This window comes from Oryzias latipes, chromosome 9 (genome assembly GCF_053564925.1).
Source record: "Oryzias latipes strain Hd-rR chromosome 9, Olatipes_Hd-rR_3.1".
NCBI classification, from domain to species: domain Eukaryota; kingdom Metazoa; phylum Chordata; class Actinopteri; order Beloniformes; family Adrianichthyidae; genus Oryzias; species Oryzias latipes.
Genome location: NC_136245.1, coordinates 32,229,875 through 32,248,605, shown reverse-complemented (window position 1 = coordinate 32,248,605; position 18,731 = coordinate 32,229,875). Strand labels below are relative to the sequence as shown.

General features: G+C 43.5%; 1 protein-coding gene across 5 annotated transcripts in view; it reads right to left on the bottom strand.

Annotated features, from left to right (window-relative positions):
- Positions 1 to 18,731, bottom strand: part of ksr2 (kinase suppressor of ras 2) — a 126,355-nt gene that overhangs the window by 31,294 nt on the left and 76,330 nt on the right. For all 5 annotated transcript variants that reach the window (XM_023958217.2, XM_023958216.2, XM_020705590.3 and 2 more), the window contains 3 exons: positions 16,599 to 16,767; positions 7,767 to 7,808; positions 3,640 to 3,709 (listed from right to left, as the gene is read on the bottom strand). In XM_023958217.2, the coding sequence (XP_023813985.1) occupies positions 3,640 to 3,709; positions 7,767 to 7,808; positions 16,599 to 16,767 (281 nt within the window). The remainder of the gene's footprint in view (positions 1 to 3,639; positions 3,710 to 7,766; positions 7,809 to 16,598; positions 16,768 to 18,731) is intronic.

The following is an 18,731-nucleotide window of genomic DNA, read 5'->3' as shown; positions in this document are numbered from 1 at the left end:
CGGAGTCAATCAAAGCGTGGAGATCCAGAGTTTCAGAAACATGACTTAACTTGACAGGAATGCGGAGAAAATCTTTAGAAGATGACAAGACTTGACCCGCCCGCGGCCTGTCCTCTAGCGGGGGGTTTTGGAGTTTAAACGCAGGCTACATTGGTGTACCTGGTGTCCTGGTTTTCCGCAGTAAAAGCATGCCCCTTCGATCCGGCGTCGCTGCCTCTCCTCTGCGGAAAGCTTGGAGTGTCCAATCTGCATGGGCTCGTCGGTCTGACTGCGAGAGGTTTCAGACTGGGTTATAGGAGAAATGTGTGCCGCCGTACCTTGTGGTGGATTAGCAGGACTTCTGCGTGGAGGCTGAGGTCTTTCATGCTGTCGTTCACGTAAGCGGGTGTCCGAACGGAGAGCCGCCGTGACGAGCTCCTCAAAAGAGTGGGTTTCTGGTTGCGAACACAGGTGGTCCTTAATGACTTCATTTAAAGACTGATAGAAGACCCCTCTCAATGCTGGATCCGTCCAGCCGGCTTCCACCGCCAGGATTCTGAAGTCTATGACGTGGTCGCTCACTGAGCGACTTCGCTGCTTAAGAGCCAGAAGCTTTCGTGAGGCTTCCTCCCGCTTACGGGGTTGGTCAAAAACCAGCCTGAATTCATTAATGAAGTGCTCGTACGATAGGTGGGTGACAGGATTGGCGGCCAGGAAAGCCTGAGCCCACTGCAGCGCTTTATTGCGGAGTGAGTTTATGATCAGGGTAATCTTGCTGAGGTCGGAGTCATAATACCTCGGGGCTTGCTGGAACAGGAGACTACATTGCAGCAGGAACCCTCCACAAGCTTCGACGTCGCCGAAGAATGGTTCCGGCTGCAGTCGGTAGTTTTCAGGTGACGGACCGGAAGCGGAAACTGCGGCGATGCTGGAAGCGGGAGGTGATGGTGCGGGGGTAGCCCCCTGGACAGTTAAATTCATCAAAGTTTGCGTTAGACCATCCAGGCGCCGAAAAAGTTCCTGTTGGGCAGAGGATACTTGCGACAGAGCGTCGGCTTGGCGGCCCAGGGCGATGCCTTGCTGGCTGACGGCAAAACGAAGTCCCTCTGGATCAGCTGGGTCCGGAAGTTGGCCAGTTTGTTCTGTCATGATTTCACAAGGATGAGGAACCCAGATGCTGCAACCCAGAAGGAAGACAGGTAAGTGGAGGATGAGAATGGATTTATTGTTTGCTCCAGATGTGAAGATGGCTGGTTTGAGGAGTGTCCAGGTTAGACGTGGCTGTGGCGTGGCTGGAGGGTCTTGAAGCGGTTAGCGGCTGCCGAGAGTTTCCGTGCTCCTGAGGCGTAGAATGGAAGGTCCGTGCTGCCGTCACTCGTGAGCGGTAGGATCCTGAGACAGGGAGCAAAGAATTAGTTAGAGCCAGAGACTTGGAACAAAGCTGTAACGAGGCTAGAACCAGAGCAGTCACCATAAGGGGTAACAAACTGGCGTCGAGTAGTGGCGTTGATCTCCTTTTGAATCCACAGAAGATGATGAGGAGAGTGATGGCAGCTGGTGGCAATCAGGAACATTAGGGCAGAGCTGGAGGGGGGAGGAGACCGCCAGGCACCGTGACAGAGGGCTCCTACCACTGCTTCGATCTCGTCTCTAATGAGGGAATCCTGCGGGGCGTTCAGGTCTGAAACCGGCCCTCATTAACCCAGGGATGAGGCCATTACAGCCAGAAAAACCTGCCGGCTGCCTCTGCAAAGGCTCACAAAGATGTGGGCAAGAATGGACAATAGCAATAATAAAACTCAGCATAATAAGGCTTTTGTAAACACACACCTATTTTCTGTTTTAAATTGGACTTAAAAAGCATAAAAAAGTTGTCAGGGCAAATAGCAAAAAGAGGAAGTTTTGAGAATCATTTTTAATGGCTTGCCTTTTATAACTTCTGAGCGCTCATTGAAATAATAAAGTCTTTCCTCAGCACCAAGAGACGCCGAGGTAGAGCTTTAATTATCCCAGAGGAGGTATTAATATTTTGCAGGTCAGACTGCAGACTGATCTCACGCTTTTTCATTAACTCTTCTAATTCTTTTCCAAGTTAGCTTCAACACACGTCTAACTTTGCTAACATGGTTACTCTAATCTTAAAGAATCGTTTTTTTACTTAAGTTGCCACTCAAACATTAAGCATGAAGCTTTCATCCAGGTGTGAGCGAAGAACAATGTCAACTCTAGCCGTCTGCAACAGAAGTGGATGAATGTACACAAAAGTGCATACTGTGTGTTTATCCGGAGCATATTGGCCGCGTTCTAAAAGTAGAAAGCCATCATGTGAGTAACGTGTTTGCTAACATGAGGGGGGGATGCACATCCGCCCTGAATGACATAGCCAGAGACAGACAGACAGACAGACAGACAGACAGACAGACAGGGTCTCTAATAATCCCTGAGGAAATTTAAATTTAAAGAAGTGAATGTACTTGTAACTTCATGAGTGTTAACTTTAGATGTCATTTCTTTTCAGGTGACTTCTGCTGGGAGAATCTAAATTGATTTTAAGGACCTATACGAGCCTTTTAGAAGCAGTTTTCAAAGCGTTCCCAGTGTTTTTTTATTTTTAGTCAAGATCATGCCGTTTTTAGCCAAAATCTAAAAACTTGTATCGTTTTCCAGGACATAGTTTATGCACAGCGGCAGTAGTTCATTAAAAATTTGCTTCTGAGTTGTGGGCGGGACCTTTGGCGCTGAGCAACCCCGCCCCACTTCCCCTCCCTGTTGCTGAGAGTTTGGAACACGTTCAGAGCTTAATTTTTTTTTAAATACGTGTCCTCCATCATCAGAAATATGTCACAAGAAAGTCAGAGTGGGTCTTTAAGCCTCACATGCAGATCCATGCTGAGCATGTTTTTGGCCAGATTCTCCATCGAAAAGACAAAAACTTGAGACAGTTCAGGATTTGGCCTCGACAAACACCGATAACAATTCTGAAGCTCTGAACCCTAAATAATCACAATAGAAGACACGTAGAGTCTACTTTGATGTATGCGCTGGTTTTATTTCCATACATTTTGTTATCTCAAAGCCGACAGCTGCTGTTTTATTGTGAAAGCAGCTCGTTTTTTCTCTAGCTGGAATCGGCACAACGCAGCGCTTTACACTATACTTCCATTCATTCTCATTATTGGACTCGCTCCGATTTGGAGACACGGATAAAAGTTAAAAATAAAATTAGCAGCGATTCTGCAACCGAGACACCTCCGTGTTCCATCATGACGGACCGTATCGATGGAAGCTCTCCTGACCCGCTTCTCCAGATGGATTGTGATGCTAATCTAATTTACATCTGGGTCAAAAGGCTTCTCATCCTTTATTCTCCTCTTCCGGATATTTTCCCTGACCACTGACTTCTTCAAAGACTCAGTGGAAATCCACTTGGCATCGTAAGTGTAGCGTGAACTAAAGGCCAAGCTAATGTTAGTCTGTAAGTAATCGTCATGTTTTCCCTCACATTAAAATTGGCACCCAAATATCTTTGCTCCAATAAGCTCGGCTTGGCCTTTGACCAGAGGCCACAGAGACTGAAAGACACGAGGGAGGAGGAGGAGGAGGAGGGATGCTGGAAGTACAGGGAAGCAGACGGAGAGGTCTTTACAATGTTGCACTCACCCTGGTTCAGAGAGGACAGGATGCAAAATGACCTGGGGGGCTCTGCTGGGGGGCACCTCTGGAGTAACATCTGCAGAACAAAACAAAAACATCCTGATCTGAGTTGAGGTTCTCAACATCTCCATCATTATCCAGCTGTCTTTGTCCAGATCGTCCTGATCAGCAGCAGATGCAGGTTCTGATGATGAAACCACCTGATCCAGGTAATCAGCAGTGAGCTGGAAAACAAACAGGGTGACGGATCCTTTTGACCAGAGTTTGGGAAGGACATAGTGATCCAAACAATAAGGTTTAAAACTATCATTTCAATCAATTTAGAATAATTTAGAGATGAAGAAAGCGACTCCCTCCTTTAACAGAAGACAAGATCATTTGCATAGTTATTAGAAGATGAGATATTTAATTTGTAAAACTGATAAAACGGGCAGAAACACCTAAAGTAGCCTGTAAATGACAGCCTTTAGTTATGCAGCTATGAGCAAAGACTGCTGGTGTTATGATCTAGTGTTTTTGTCTCTGGGTTCTCTTTTGATTTGTTCTGTGAGGGTAAGCTGTCGGACTTCCCCTGGATGTCGTGCCCCCCATCCGTCACCCTGCTTGTTTTTCAGTTGTCCCTGCCTAATTCATAGAAGAAGGTGGTTCTTAAAAACCCGGACTGAGAGGCCTGGTCTAAACACACCAATTCAAGTCAATTTTCGTTTATATAGCCCAATATTTACAACAATAATCATCTTAATGGACTTCAAATCGGTAGTAAGTCATAGAATACAATAGTTGATGGCTAAACTAAACTAAACAGACTAAACTAAACTGGGCATCCCTGCCCTTTGACCCTCCTTCCCGGTAAGAAAAACCACAGACGAGCCAGAGGTAACGTCCACAGCCAAGTACAGGAGCACCAATGCTTTGAGATAACGGAGTCCTTCTTTTTTAAGGGGACTTTTTTTCCTGACACACCAAGACTCTTAAGCAGGTTTTCATTCTTTGTTTTTTTCAGTCCGCTTGTGTTCGTGTCCTTGTTTTGACCGTGCAACTGCAACAACACGAAAAGGTTGCAGAGTTATTCCAAATCATGCTTGTGTTTTTCATAATAACAATTACCAGAGGAGGATGAGGAGAACTTGACATTTCATCTCCTTCCTCAGGTGTATCATGGACTAAAACCCTGTCAAGCTGCAAACTCGGATGTAGCAGCAGCTCCGATAGCCAGAAAAGTTTGTTGCAGAGGCGGTGAATGCTGATTTCCACATGGCATTATTATCTCAGCCACGGCAGCGATGCAACAAAAAGGCCTCTTTGTCACAAAGCACTGTACCCACTCTGTGGATGGACAGTCCTCCACTTTTGTGGAAACAGCTCACACATCACTGAGGCCATTATCACCATCTGACACTTCTGAGCTCTGGCAAATAACAAAATCTTTTTCTGTCTCCAAATTTGGATTTCATATTTCATAAAGCTTGAGCTGGGACCTTGGAAAGATCTGTTCATGTCTGACATATTCAGTGTTTTTATCATGTTGAAGCCTCGTCAGTTTGGCTGAAGGCGGGTGAAGTATCCAAAAATGGTTCAAATTGAAGTAAAAAGTGGTCATCCAAATAATTACTTAACTATAAAATAAAAAAGTACTAAAGTTTTGAGTAATAGTACGAACTTCTTTATGGTTTACTTTTTGCAATTGTCAAAAATAACATTTTTAATTAACTGAGCAAAAAAGGAAGTTCCTCTTATCACATGTGGGGTAATAGCTGACATGAAAGAAAAAAAAGTCTTCCTTCGTAGGAGAAAAACCCTCAGACATCGCAACAATCATTACAAACAAAACAGATTTTTCTCTGAGAATTCTGCATCCCTCCACCTCCCTACAACGATAAAGGTTTTTGCCTTGATGGGTATGGCTGGGTATCACCAGTAATTCACAGATTCCATTCGATTCGATCCGTCAGAGCCTTGATCAATTCGGCTTTGTTTTTTGAAGTGCAGCTTTAATACAACTTACTTGAATAGATGTAACTCGTAACGTTATGTCGAAGTCACATGTTGCCACCAACTTCTGAAGATGACACTTAGTACACCATCTTCCAATTCAAAACGATTGTTTGCAAATGTTTAATCGGAAAGTGTGATCTAATTAAAAGACAAATGGGCTTCCCGCAGTCACTCCTGCTGTGCCTCACTGTATATTAACGAAGCAAACACTGTTATAATACAATTACTTCAATTAACCTAAGCAGTGTTTACTTAACTAGGATCTCCTCGTCCTCCTATGCTAGAAAATTCATCTTTTGCTGTGTTATCCTCCTGATCTGTGAAAACGTAAAGATTTTCCGTTCTGCATCAAATGTCATTTTATCTACTGAGTGACACATCAGAATTAAGACAATGTGTGTAATGCTACAGGTGTAAATATTAGCACTAGTTTTGCTTCATTCTTTTGTGCTTCAAGACCTAAAAATAAGTGAAGTGATAAAGGTTCTAAGTTGGCGTCCGTACTCCAGAATTACAACACGGAAGATGAAATTGTTTAAACTGTTAAAGTTTTAACCAAATACAGCTTCCGAGAAGCACATGACGTTTACACTTGAATGTTATCATTGAATTGTTGTTCTTGCATGACTTTTTAAAGTTATAAAACCGATGTTGTTTTGTATCTTCCTAGCGCTGGCAGCTACGTGCTAACGCAGATGACTGCCGACTACTGATGATGTCATCAAGCAGCAGTAACGTCCAAATTAGATTCAATTTTTTCCATATCTCTCCGATTGGAGGGATAAATATAGGAAGCTGTAGGGGCAAGGAAGCAATTCAGATTCAGCCTAAGAGGGAAAAACACAGTACAGATAAAAAGTTGCAGATCACAACAAGAATTTGTAAATAAAGATTTTTCTGATGGGCTGCTATTTATCAAAGTTAGCTTATTTGTTTTGTATTCATTTTTTTATTGTTTTTGTATGAGTTTACTATTTAAAAAATCAATTTCCTCAATTAAAGTACTATTTATCTAAAGACAATTATTAAATTCGATTGGCTAGCAGGCTTTCTACTTTGCTACTTTGTACTTTGCTAGATGTGAAAGCATCCTTCAACAGATAATAGGGGAACCCTCCTAACAAAATGTCTGCACACTTTTTATCAATTACTTGTTTTATCCTTGAAGAAACTTCCTTCAGGTGCATAATAAAGTAAAATTTATTCAAAGTTGGTCTGTTTTGCAGATTTGCAGAAGATTTGATTTGAATCTTCTTCCAAAGAACCACAAGAGAAAAAAACCTAAGGACATGTTTTCCCTGCAGCATCTACAGGTGAAACACAGCAAGCCCCGCTTTTGTGTTGCTTTCATCTCCAAAAACAACACTATCACAAACATGGCCCGTGTTGACACACCATGACAATTTGTGACACAAAGTGCGAGCGTCAAAAAGCAGTCTCCCTGGAGCGCATTAGAAGCTGGCAGCAGCACCTGACAGTGTTTTTCTTTTCTGTGTGAAGCCCGTCTGAGTGTTTGTGTGGATTCACTCCAAAGAGCTGCGAGCCAGGACGACTGAAAACTCTCAATGACCAATTTAAACATTCAGAACCTGCTCGGAACACGTGACACAATCACAGTGTTTGCTCCTGGAAACGCCTGCAAAATTAACGTGTTAAGTGGAGTTTTTCTCCATCATCCTGGAACTGCAAAAAGAGGAATATGGCCAAAATCTCTTTTATACAACAATACACAGTTCAAAGACTAGTTTGGGCACAATAATAAACTTTGACCATATTTTTGTTCAGTTGTTTCTGTTGTAATGAGGAGAAGCTGCTTCTACCTGCTGCAAAGCATATTTGTGCGTTTCCAAACACCTGCCACCACGGATCCGTGCTACTCCTCACTCTTTTCCTCGCACAATTCTTCGCCGTCCGGGCTGTAATAAGCGACCAAATGAGCAGGCACTGTGCAACTACAGTGGACAAAAGAAGTCTGGGCATCGACAAACCATTAGGAAGCCCAAATGAGGCGAGCAGGAGCGAGTGTGGAGGCACAGAGTCGACAAGTAGCCAAAGAAGGAAAATGACCACATGCATCAAAACATCCGCCCGGTCTTTGGCCGACAGCATTAGGAGAGAGCGGAAAGGATCTCACTTACCTGGGAAGATAAACTGCTGCTTGTATTTGAAATAGCTTGATGCTGCAAAGAAAGAAAAACATGGTTTGTTTTCAGTACGTTTAACCAAAAAGTTATCTTGAAGAAATATTTATATTTTACTTCGATTAAACATTTTTTTAGGAGGAGCGTGACAATTCATCAATAATCATCAACAGATATGTACCACTTTGAGGATAAACTCTTCAAATATCGTAACTGTTTTAAGTTTGGATATTTTAAACCAAGAAAACACCTGATAAAATTCATATTTAGTGAAGGTCAAAGCTGGTTTTGGATTACCTCCAGTGGTGTGCTTCTTTTTTCTATTTATTCTAAAAAAAAAAAAAAAAATGTTAACCTTTCCTTAATCTTTTTGTAAAATGTTTTACTCCAATGTTCTGTCTTCATTAACCATTTTAATATTAATTTTTTTATATTCATCAAAATGAGTATTAAAATAAGTCTGAGTGTTAGCAAAGATTTTGGAAAATTGGGTGTAAGCAGATCAATATTATTGATAGATTGCAATCTTTAAATGCTTTCTTAAACATTCAGTGATGGATTGAAAAAGAGAACTAATTTGTTTGACAACTACAAGCAAAAGGAGATGGTGAAGGGTCGCGGCCGGGAACTGAGGGGGACACATTTTAGTGTCAATGACCAGTTTCCGGTTGAGATCCTGCGGCGCCGAAAGATCCTTTTTCCTCTGAGGAAAAAACACCTTGCCAACGGGTCCAGAGCCGTGGTTTCTGTGGATAAACTCTTTGTAGATGGAAGGCTCTTCCGAGACCCGGAGATCACCCCCTGGCTTTGCTGAAGATCTGACATCCGAAAAAACAGCGGCTAAACGTGTTGAATGAATGAAACCGGCTCATCAATCATCCACACCTCCATCTCGCTGAAGCAGTTTAAGTTTTCTCCCCTCTCATGTTTCTGTTGTTTTTCCTGTTATGTTTGTTTCTTTCTGTTTTTCTTTACCTCTTTCTTCTTTTTAGTTTCCCCTCTCTCCCCCCCTCCTCATATGTAAATTATCCAAAGGTAACACGTCCCCCGGTAAGTTGGTTTCTATTTATGCACGGAAGGGCACGCGCGCGCAGACAAGCGCGCACACGGGCAAGCACACGCGAACCAGCACACACTCGCGGACATCCCGCAAACACCTCACATAAGCCCACATAGGACACATGCAACATGCAGCTCACACAGTCAGGAAACGCGCACGCACACAAACGCACAGTGTTTCTTCATCGATCAGCGGGCACGCGCACATGGACCGGCACACACTCTATTTAGCCTTACATTCTCTTGGTCAGAGCAGTTATGAACAGTCTTAACATTGTTAGCTGGAATGTGCGTGGGCTTGGCTCTGGGCCAAAGAGATTGAAAGTGTTATCTCACCTGGATGATCTTAAAGCAGATATAGCTCTACTGCAGGAGACCCATTTATGTACACAATCTCAGGACCTCCTGTGCAGCTCAAAATTTCCAGTCATATATTCTTCTAGTTATAACTCCAAGCAAAGAGGAGTTGCTGTTTTGATTAATAAAAATGTTACATTTACTCATAAGGATACAGTTACTGACCCAGAAGGTAGATTTGTAATTATTAATATATCCATTCAGAATAAGGACTATTGCATAGCCAGCATCTATGGTCCAAATGTTGACGACTCTTCCTTCTTTCACAGATTCTTCACCTCACTCTCAGTTCACTCTGACTCCACAATCATTATAGGAGGAGACGTCAATCTGGTTCTGGACCCTGAACTTGACAGACTCAGCACAGCAGCAGCCCAGCGCACATGGAGGTCTGCAAGTATTCTAAAGCAGTACATGAATGATCTGGGTCTCTGCGACGCGTGGCGCTCATGTCATCCAAGCACTAAAGGGTTCACCTTTTTTTCTCCAGTTCACCGCTCACACTCCCGTTTAGACTATTTATTAATCAGTAACTCTCTTTTAAAAGAAATTAAAAGTTCCAACATTCATCCGATTATTATCAGTGATCATGCACCAGTCTCTGTAAATATTTCCAGGGAAAAATCCACACCCTCATGTACGACCTGGAGGTTTAATACGTCTCTGTTAAAAGACCAGGAATTTCTTGAATTCTTTAAAAAAGAATGGGCAACCTTCCTAGAATTCAACAATACACCAGACATCTCACCGTGCGTTCTTTGGGAAACAGCAAAGGCAGTCATGAGAGGGAAAATCATTTCTTATTCAACGCACAAAAAACGCAAAGAGAAAGCAGATTTATTAGAATTAGAAAATAAAATCCAAACCCTGGAGACTGCTTATGCTGCTTCTGCACAGGAACACATTCTGGGAGATCTGAAAAATTTAAAGCTGCAGTTAAATGACATCATTAATAAACAAACACAATTTCAAATACAAAGGCTACGACTTGAAAGATTTGAAAACTCTAATAAATCTGGCAAATTTCTGGCTAATCAGCTTAAAATTAATAGAGAAAAATCATCAATCACCTCTATTACGGACCAAACAGGAAATATCACTCATGACCCGGTCAAAATTAATAACGCATTTGAAAACTTTTATAAAAACTTGTACACACCACAGATCAATCCGTCAGAGCAAAGTATTGACTCATTTCTTAATAATGTAAACCTACCCAGGTTAAATGAGGATCAAATAACAAACTTAGATTCTCCGCTCTCGCTGTCTGAACTTCATGAAGCTCTGTTACTTATGCCTAATGGTAAAGCACCAGGGCCTGACGGCTTTCCTGCTGAGTTTTATAAAGAATTCTGGGAACAGCTGGCACCAACATTTTATAAAACTGTCACATCTATTAATGAGAGCCAATCAATGCCACCTAACATGAACTCAGCCAACATAATTCTTCTTCTAAAACCAGACAAAGATCCCACTAGTCCTTCAAGCTATCGCCCTATTTCTCTAATCAATGCAGACGTAAAAATTATCTGCAAAGCACTAGCACAGAGAATAGAAAAAATCACTCCTCACATAATTGACTTCGACCAAACTGGATTTATCAAAGGCAGACACTCGGATGACAATCTCCGAAGACTTGTTAATATAATAGATTTTGCCACCATTAACAACCAGGAAATGTCCATACTATCACTGGATGCTGAAAAAGCTTTTGACAGAGTAAACTGGAAGTTCCTTATTGCCGCCTCCATAAGTTTGGTTTTGGAGAAGCATTCATCAAATGGATCAAAATATTATATCACAACCCCAATGCATCAGTTAGAACTAATAAACAGACTTCAAACAGGTTTTTTCTCGGAAGAGGAACCAGACAGGGCTGCCCACTCTCTCCTTCTCTTTTTGCTATATTCATTGAGCCTTTAGCTGCAGCAATAAGACAGAATGAAAGCATTAAAGGAATCAAAACTAAACACAGCCATCATAAAATTAGTCTCTATGCAGATGACATATTACTGTTTTTAAGTAATTTACATTCTGTAAATGAAACGGCAACAATCATTAATGAATTCTCCTCTATATCAGACTATTCCATTAATTGGAATAAGTCTGTTTTATTACCACTGAACAATAATGCGGAGCAAAGACTCACAATACCAGTTAAATCAGGAAATATCAAATATCTAGGTATCAATTTTTCCCCCAAACTATCAGAACTGGTGCAGCTAAACTACACCCCATTACTGAAAAACATACAGGACGATCTAACACGCTGGACCAACCTGCCTCTGTCCCTTATGGGCAAGGTAGCCACGGTAAAAATGAAAATCTTACCCAAAGTTAATTATCTCTTTTCAATGATTCCCACACAACCGCCACTAAAATGGTTCAAAACATTAGACTCATCCATATCAAGCTTTTTATGGAACAATAAACCTGCAAGAATTAGTCTAAAAACTTTAAAATCTGCAAAAAGCTGTGGAGGATTAGAATTACCTAATTTCCACAAATACTTTCTTGCAAATAGATTACAATACATCTTAAAATGGTTAAAAAATAATCCAGAAACCAACTCATGGTTAGACTTGGAACAGGCGTTATGTGGAAAGATCAACCTGTCAGATCTTCCATTTATTAGCCAAACAGTTAAAAAACAGGATTGTTTCAAAACTATTAATATAAACGCCACTTTAACAGCCTGGTGGGAATTTCTCAAAATATCAAAATCATCAATTCAACCGTGCAAAATGACACCCATCTGGAACAATCCAGACATCCTCATAAACAAAAAAATTATCCACTTCCCAGCTTGGCAAGCAGGGGGCATAAAACAACTAGAGCACGTAATTATTGATAGAAGATTCATAACTCCCCAGGAACTTCAAGACAAACATGGAATAAATAACTTCTTGGAATATCAGCAACTTAAATCAAGCATTACTAAAAAATTTAAATACAGAGACAACGATTTAAAGCTACCAGATGTAGTTACCACTCTGATCAATTTCTCAATGAATAAAACTCTCTCCAAAATATACAAACTTTTATGTAATTTAGATAATAACATTTCACTTCCGACAACAAAATGGGATGCGGATTTGAGCATCAGCACAGATGAAAGCTTTTGGTCAGAACTTTGTCTAAACACCTTTAAACTGACAAAAAGTCCAAATCTGCAGCTAATCCATTTTAAAACCCTTCACAGAATTTACTACACTGGACAGAGGATGTTCAAGATGGGTCTCAGCAACTCAGACATTTGTCAGCACTGTGACAGTAATCTACCCGACAATTACATGCATGCACTGTGGTTCTGCACGCCTGTCCAGGCTCTCTGGCAGCAGGTATGTGCCGATTTATCAGTCTGGCTTAAGGTTTCAATCACAGCTTCACCGTCACTTTGTGTGCTTGGTGACATGAGTGCCATCGATGTAGAAGGAGGATTAGGCTCTATCATTTTCATAACTCTTTGCATTGCTAAAAAAACTATTTTAACAAATTGGAAAAGCAAGAAAAATATAAATATAAGTCAACACAGAAATCTGCTGCTTGATCAGATCAGCTTGGAAAAAATGTCAGCCCAAGGTTCAAGTAACTTTGAAAGAATTCGGTCTCTCTGGTCTCCCATAGCTGACTCCATGACTTAGGGGATGGGGGGGCCTGGTCGTCGCTGCTCCTTGCCCTTCTGCCGTGGGCTGGGGTGGGGGCCGGGGCCTCCGGTGCCTGGCGGGGGGTGGTGGGGGCTCCGTTGGTCGGGGGGTCGGGTCCGGCGCCGGGGTGGGGCGGGCTGGGGCGCTGCGTGGTCCTCTGGGCTTGGGTGTGGGGGTGCGTGGTGGGGGGGGGGGGGTGTTCTGGCTTGGCTTGGGGGGGTGGTCCCTTTGCCTGTGCTGGGGGGGGTTGGCGGGGGGCGCTGCTCGGGGGGGGGGGCCCAGCGGCACTGGATGGGCTTCCCATCTACGCCTGGGGCTGGGATCAGCCCTTCCCTGGCTCTGGGGCGGGACGGGACAACCCTCTTGGGGCCCCCGGGCGCTCTGGGTGTCATCCGCTTCGGCTGCGGGGTCTGGGGGGGGGGTGGGGTGGGGGGTCTTGTCGGCCCTGTCCTGTGGGGGGGCATTCTGGGGGAGGGGGGGGGGCCACTATTGGTACGGGGCAGGGGGGGTTGACGGGTCGGGGTCTCCGCTGAGGCCATCGGCGGTTTCCCCGGCCGGTTGGCTGCCTCGGTCCCGTCGAGGCCTGACCAGAGCTCTTCTAGGGCCGGCGTTTGGGGGTGGGGGCCTGGGCTTGCTCCGGGGGGGGCCGGCGCTTTCTGGCTCCTCTCCCTCTGTGTGGGGTGGGTGGTGCTGGGCCTGGGGTGTCGGCGCCTCCGGGGGTGGGGCCCCTGGGCTGGGTGGGCCTGGCCCCCTTGCTGGGGGGGGGGGGCGGGGGACAGCTGTTTGACCACCGGGGGACAGTCTACCAGCTGTCCCCAACTTACCCCCTTCCTCATATAACCTCATAATAGGGTGAGGGGGTGGGGGGATTAGCCTGCGATGGGCCTTGGGGGGGGGGGGTTTACTAGGCAGTGGCCCCCCCTCCTATGGCTGCCGTATGGAGTGGGCCCCCCCTCTTTCGGTTTTATTTGCACCTTAGACATGTAGGGCCCTTGGTAGGGGGGGTGCTTGGACATCACTGCCAGCAAGCAGCAGATGTCCTCCTAGCACCCTACCCGCCAATTTTAACCGCACCTTAGACATTTAGGGCCCCTTGGTGGGGAGGGTGAGGGGACATCACTGTGAGTAATCAGGAGATGTCCCCTTAGTGCCCTACCCGCCAATTTTAACTGCACCCCCCTTAGTACACACACCCCTCCCCCCTCAATATATACATCCCAACATAAACACACACACATGCACACACACACCCTCTTAAACACACATATACGCACACACATTTTGCAAGGAAGGTGGGACCTAGGACCATCTGTCCCCTGCCTCTTCCCTGGTGGGGGGTACGGGCCCCTTTGGAGCGGCGGCCGTGTCCCCGGGGTGCCGGCTTCCTGGGCCCGGCGGTGCTCTCTCCGCGCGGTGGGGGGGTTCACATTACATCTGAGCCGGGGGTGTTGATGTCCCTGGGGGGTGGGTTCTGGTCCTTGCTCCTGAGCGCTGGGCCCCGCCTAACTTCCAACTGTGGCCGAGCCTGGTCGGGCCATATTTACAACACCCCTTGTGGGCCCTCTTTTTTCCCCGGGGTTCCCCCCTCCTGGGCGGGGGCGGCGGGCCCCTGCCTTGCTCCTCCCTGGACCAACCGTGGGCCGGGCGGATGGCTGCCTGGAGTGCGGGGCGGGTCTCCCTTGGGGGGTCCTGGCTCGTACCTGGGGTTGGGGCGGGGGGATGCCCGGAACTCCTGGGTGGTGGTGGGGTGCTCATCTGGGGCTGTGGGCGTCCCTCTCCGGTGGGGCCCTGCGTTGGGCTCTCCCGGCGCGGCGGGGGGGCTGTTCTCCTGGTTGGGCTGGGGCGGCCCTCTCTTTCCCTCTGTGCCTCCCTGCTCTCTGGCTCTGGGGGGCCTTGCGGCGGTCCTGCTGGCCCTGGCCTGGGTGGCGGGCTTGGTCGCCCGGGCGGCGGTTGTTCCCTGCCGGTTTCCGTGTGGCGTGGGGGGATTCCGGCTGCCGCTGCTGCTGCGGTGGGGGTCTTGGGGTGGGGATGGCTGGGCGCTCTCCTTCCTTCTTTACACATTCCACCATCCATATTAGAAGAACATGAGCACTCACCTGAGCACGGGTGTTGGCTCACCTTTGCACTGGCGGTTTGCGTGACTGAATGACTGAAATGTTTCACACTAGTTGGTTTTAAGGCATAAGTATGCGTGTGAGCACTATCTGTTTTGTGTACATGTCGACAGATGGACATTTTTGCAACTAGCAGGTGTGTTTGACACTTGGGTGTGTGTGTGGACAGGCTCCGCACTTTTTGTACTGCATTTGAGCCTTACCATGGTGATTAACAACCAGTAAACTTGTTGCTCTATGCTGCTTCATGGTCTTATCCCCCTTCCCCTCCTACTATCACCCTCCTTCCCCCCCTCTTTCTAACGTCCCTCTCTCTTCTTCCCCTCTTTCCTTTTCCGTCCGGTCCAACACCAAAGATCTTCAAACATGTTTGAAATTAATAAAGTTTGGCCTCAATTACAAAAAGGGGTTTATTCAGACATACCTTTGGTTTGTCTGAAGATTAATAACCCCTCTTGTTAAAGTAAAATATGTCCAACACAAGAGGCCCTCAGCTCTCATCTGTTTGCCCAGCTGTTGGACAGGACAAGGTAAAAAAAAAAAAAAAAAAAAAAAAAAAAAAAAGAAAAAGAGAACTAATGGAGAAGCAACATTATATTTACAAGTTTTATTTACATGTTCATCTTAATTTCTGTATGTGTAGATGTTGGAAGTAAAATCAATATGTCAATAAAATAGGAAACATATATTATTAGTAAAAAATCATTTATCATGTCGGCTCACTTAATGTTTTAGAGAAAATGGGTATTTAAGGTATTTCTTTGTTTCATATAATTTATTTCATCCATTCATTTTTTAAATTTGCCTTATTTCAGTTGGGGGTCACAGAGTTCCAGTTTATTCTGTTAATAAAGTGCAAAGGCAAGGTTCACCCCGAAGTCTTTACCTGTCCATCACTGGGCTTAAGGATTTATTCCCTTAGTAAAAGATTTCATTTTGCTAAATTATTATTATTATGATTGTGGGCCCAAATGTGGCTGCTAGAACTGAAAACATATGTTTTTAGTTTTTCTGATGGCCACAGGAAGCTGTCTCCAACCGTCTTTGGGTTCTGAATGAGAACATTTGGGGGCTGTTAAGTGTTTTGTTTTTTTCAAACATGTCACAAAAACAACAGGGGGATAAATTAATACCCCCAACTGATAACAATAGCCACGCATTCAGCCATGCAATTCTTTTCAGTAAAGGGGAAAATATTTGTCCAAAAAAAGGTCCTAAAAAAGGCTAAAAGTGAATTTAAGCATATGAAAAATGACTGATCAGAATGATTTTTTAAAGAAAATTACATGAACAAATTGTCCATTTTGTAGCTTGAAGTGCTGCAGGCAAACTTTCTCTCCAGTTAGATGCTTCATGCATTTTTAACTATTTTGGCACATGTTTTTATTTTTATTCACTTTCATTTAACCAGGATTAAAAAAAAAAAACTTATTGAGATTAAAAATCTCTTTTGCAAGAGCGTCCTGGCAAATAACATGTGACAAATACGATCACTTTACCAAACTTTTTCATTTTTTCCCCAATTTGATTAATAATGTAAAATTTTGTTCCCAAAGTGGGACCGTTAATCCATGAATGACAGTCATTATTTTAAAAAAATGTTGGGATTTTTTTAAACATTTCGGATTGAAATGACAAAAAGTCCCTCGTACCTGTTAGGTTGAACTGTTTCTGTTGTCGTGCCGACTGCGGGGAGGGATGCAGTGGCGACGGGGGCGTGGCGCTGCTGGGCAAAGGCGGAGCCGGAGAGGATGGAGTTGATGAGGTGGTGGATGATGGATTACTGCTGGAGTCTGGCTGGTATGGAACAGAGATGTGATCCTGAAAGGAGACCAAAAAAAGAATTGATGTCAGAATTTGTGGCGTTTCGGCTTTGTTGTTTCTTGATTGGGTTTTGTTCCTTTCGGGCACAACTTCCAGTAAATTAACTTTGTCACAAGAAACAAAGCAGCTTGGGAGCTTTGAATTTGCCTGACAGAAGGAATCCATCATGAGAAGTTGTCGTATTTGTTTTGTTTTTTTCTGCTTGTTATGTTGTTGAAAACTTTAAAAAACTGATTTCCTCCCAAAGCACTCTGCAGAATTTCTTGGTATTTCATTCATCAAGTTGACTTTACAGTAAAACCCGTGTTTAAAAAGATCTAAATAGATTACAATAAGGAAGTTTAAGCGATTAAAAGGTTCAGAAAGCACACAAAAGCAGAAGTTAAAACCACAAACTGGATTTTTAAATAAAAACAGCTAAATAACAGATAATAATTGCACTTTAATATATTTTAAAGTAAAAGTTTTCCGTTTTTTAAATCTATTGATTCAATTTGTATCCAAAGGACTAAAATCAAAGCAAATATTTTCTTTTTCTCAAGCCGTCAGCTTCTAAATCTCTGATAACCTTTGAATGCAACAGCAGTTGAAGGTTTCCCCCTGAAACGCAGCGATAACCGCAGACAAAAAATTGACTCCAAACCTTTTAGCTTGATAGATTATCTTCTTCCATCTCTGCTTGTTAATTTTCTATGTGGGTGTGAATGAAGGGAAATCGATGCTTCTTCTTTGAAAGAGAAAAATCAATCCAGAGGCAGCTTTGGGAAGCACAATGCAAAGTAGATGCAAGCTTTAATGTGCAGCCTCAAATCAGCATGCCTCTGGTGTTTTATGTCATTTTTATTTCTGCATTTCCTTTTCCTTTAAATGCATTTCACATTTCCGGCCCAGATTATCACCTGCACCTAGCACGTCATTAAATTTAGATGAGAATTTGATATCATATGCAGAGTGATTGACAGGCCTGCTACGCTCAGGTGCACAAGCAGCAGACAATAAAATAGAAATTTTTCAAATGAGCATGCCGATGTGGAGGGTTTGGAAATGTAATTACCAAATGTAATCATATTTTTAGTTACAATCAGTGCACAAACAATTATTTTTCATAATCATATCAATGAACTGCTGGCTTATTAGAGGAAATTTCAAACACTTTCAGCCTTGATTATCTTCTTGATTTATGACTTGCAAATATTTGAAATACCATCTGTGAAGTTTAGGTTTGGGCCAACATCTGAACTCTAGAGAGAAATGTTTCAGATCTAATTTATACTTCAGATTAATAAAAAGGAGAGTTTACTTAGTTGTATCAATGGTATTCTTACACAAAAGAAAGAAATGATGAATAAGTTACTAAGAATAAAAATGCAGCATTGGGTGCAGAAGTAGTAAACACTGTACAAAAGTAATTTAATGCAGATTAAATCATTTTTAAATCAGTAACTTCACTCGGTGGTGGTAGTGTGATGGTCTGGGGTTGCTTTCACACTTCAACACCTTTTTATACCTCATAAGTTTATGAACCCAAGAAGAAACCAGATCAATGCTTAAAGCACAAAACCAACTTTAAAGTGACTCTAAGAGCTAAAATGTACACATCTATCACAATTTCTGTGTTTTTCTTTGTTTTTTGTCTGTGGCTTTGGTTTCCTACTTTGTCATGCATTCATAATACACCAAGTCGAAAGGTCAAAACTCAACTTTTGCTTGTTTCTTGAGTGTGATGATGACTAAAGGTAAATGTTCCAGAGTTCACAAAGGGGGAATGATTTCACCCATGATTTTACTGCAGGTCAATTAAGAACACAAAAACCTTTCCTTAATGTGACAGACACAAATGAGGAAATAGTCACATGGCAGGCCACCCCTCTAAATGCTAAGCCAACAAAAACAGTTCCCCAGAGAAACCCACCAGTCAGAGGAGACTAGATTCACCTTGTTACAGAGTGAAGAATTAAGCG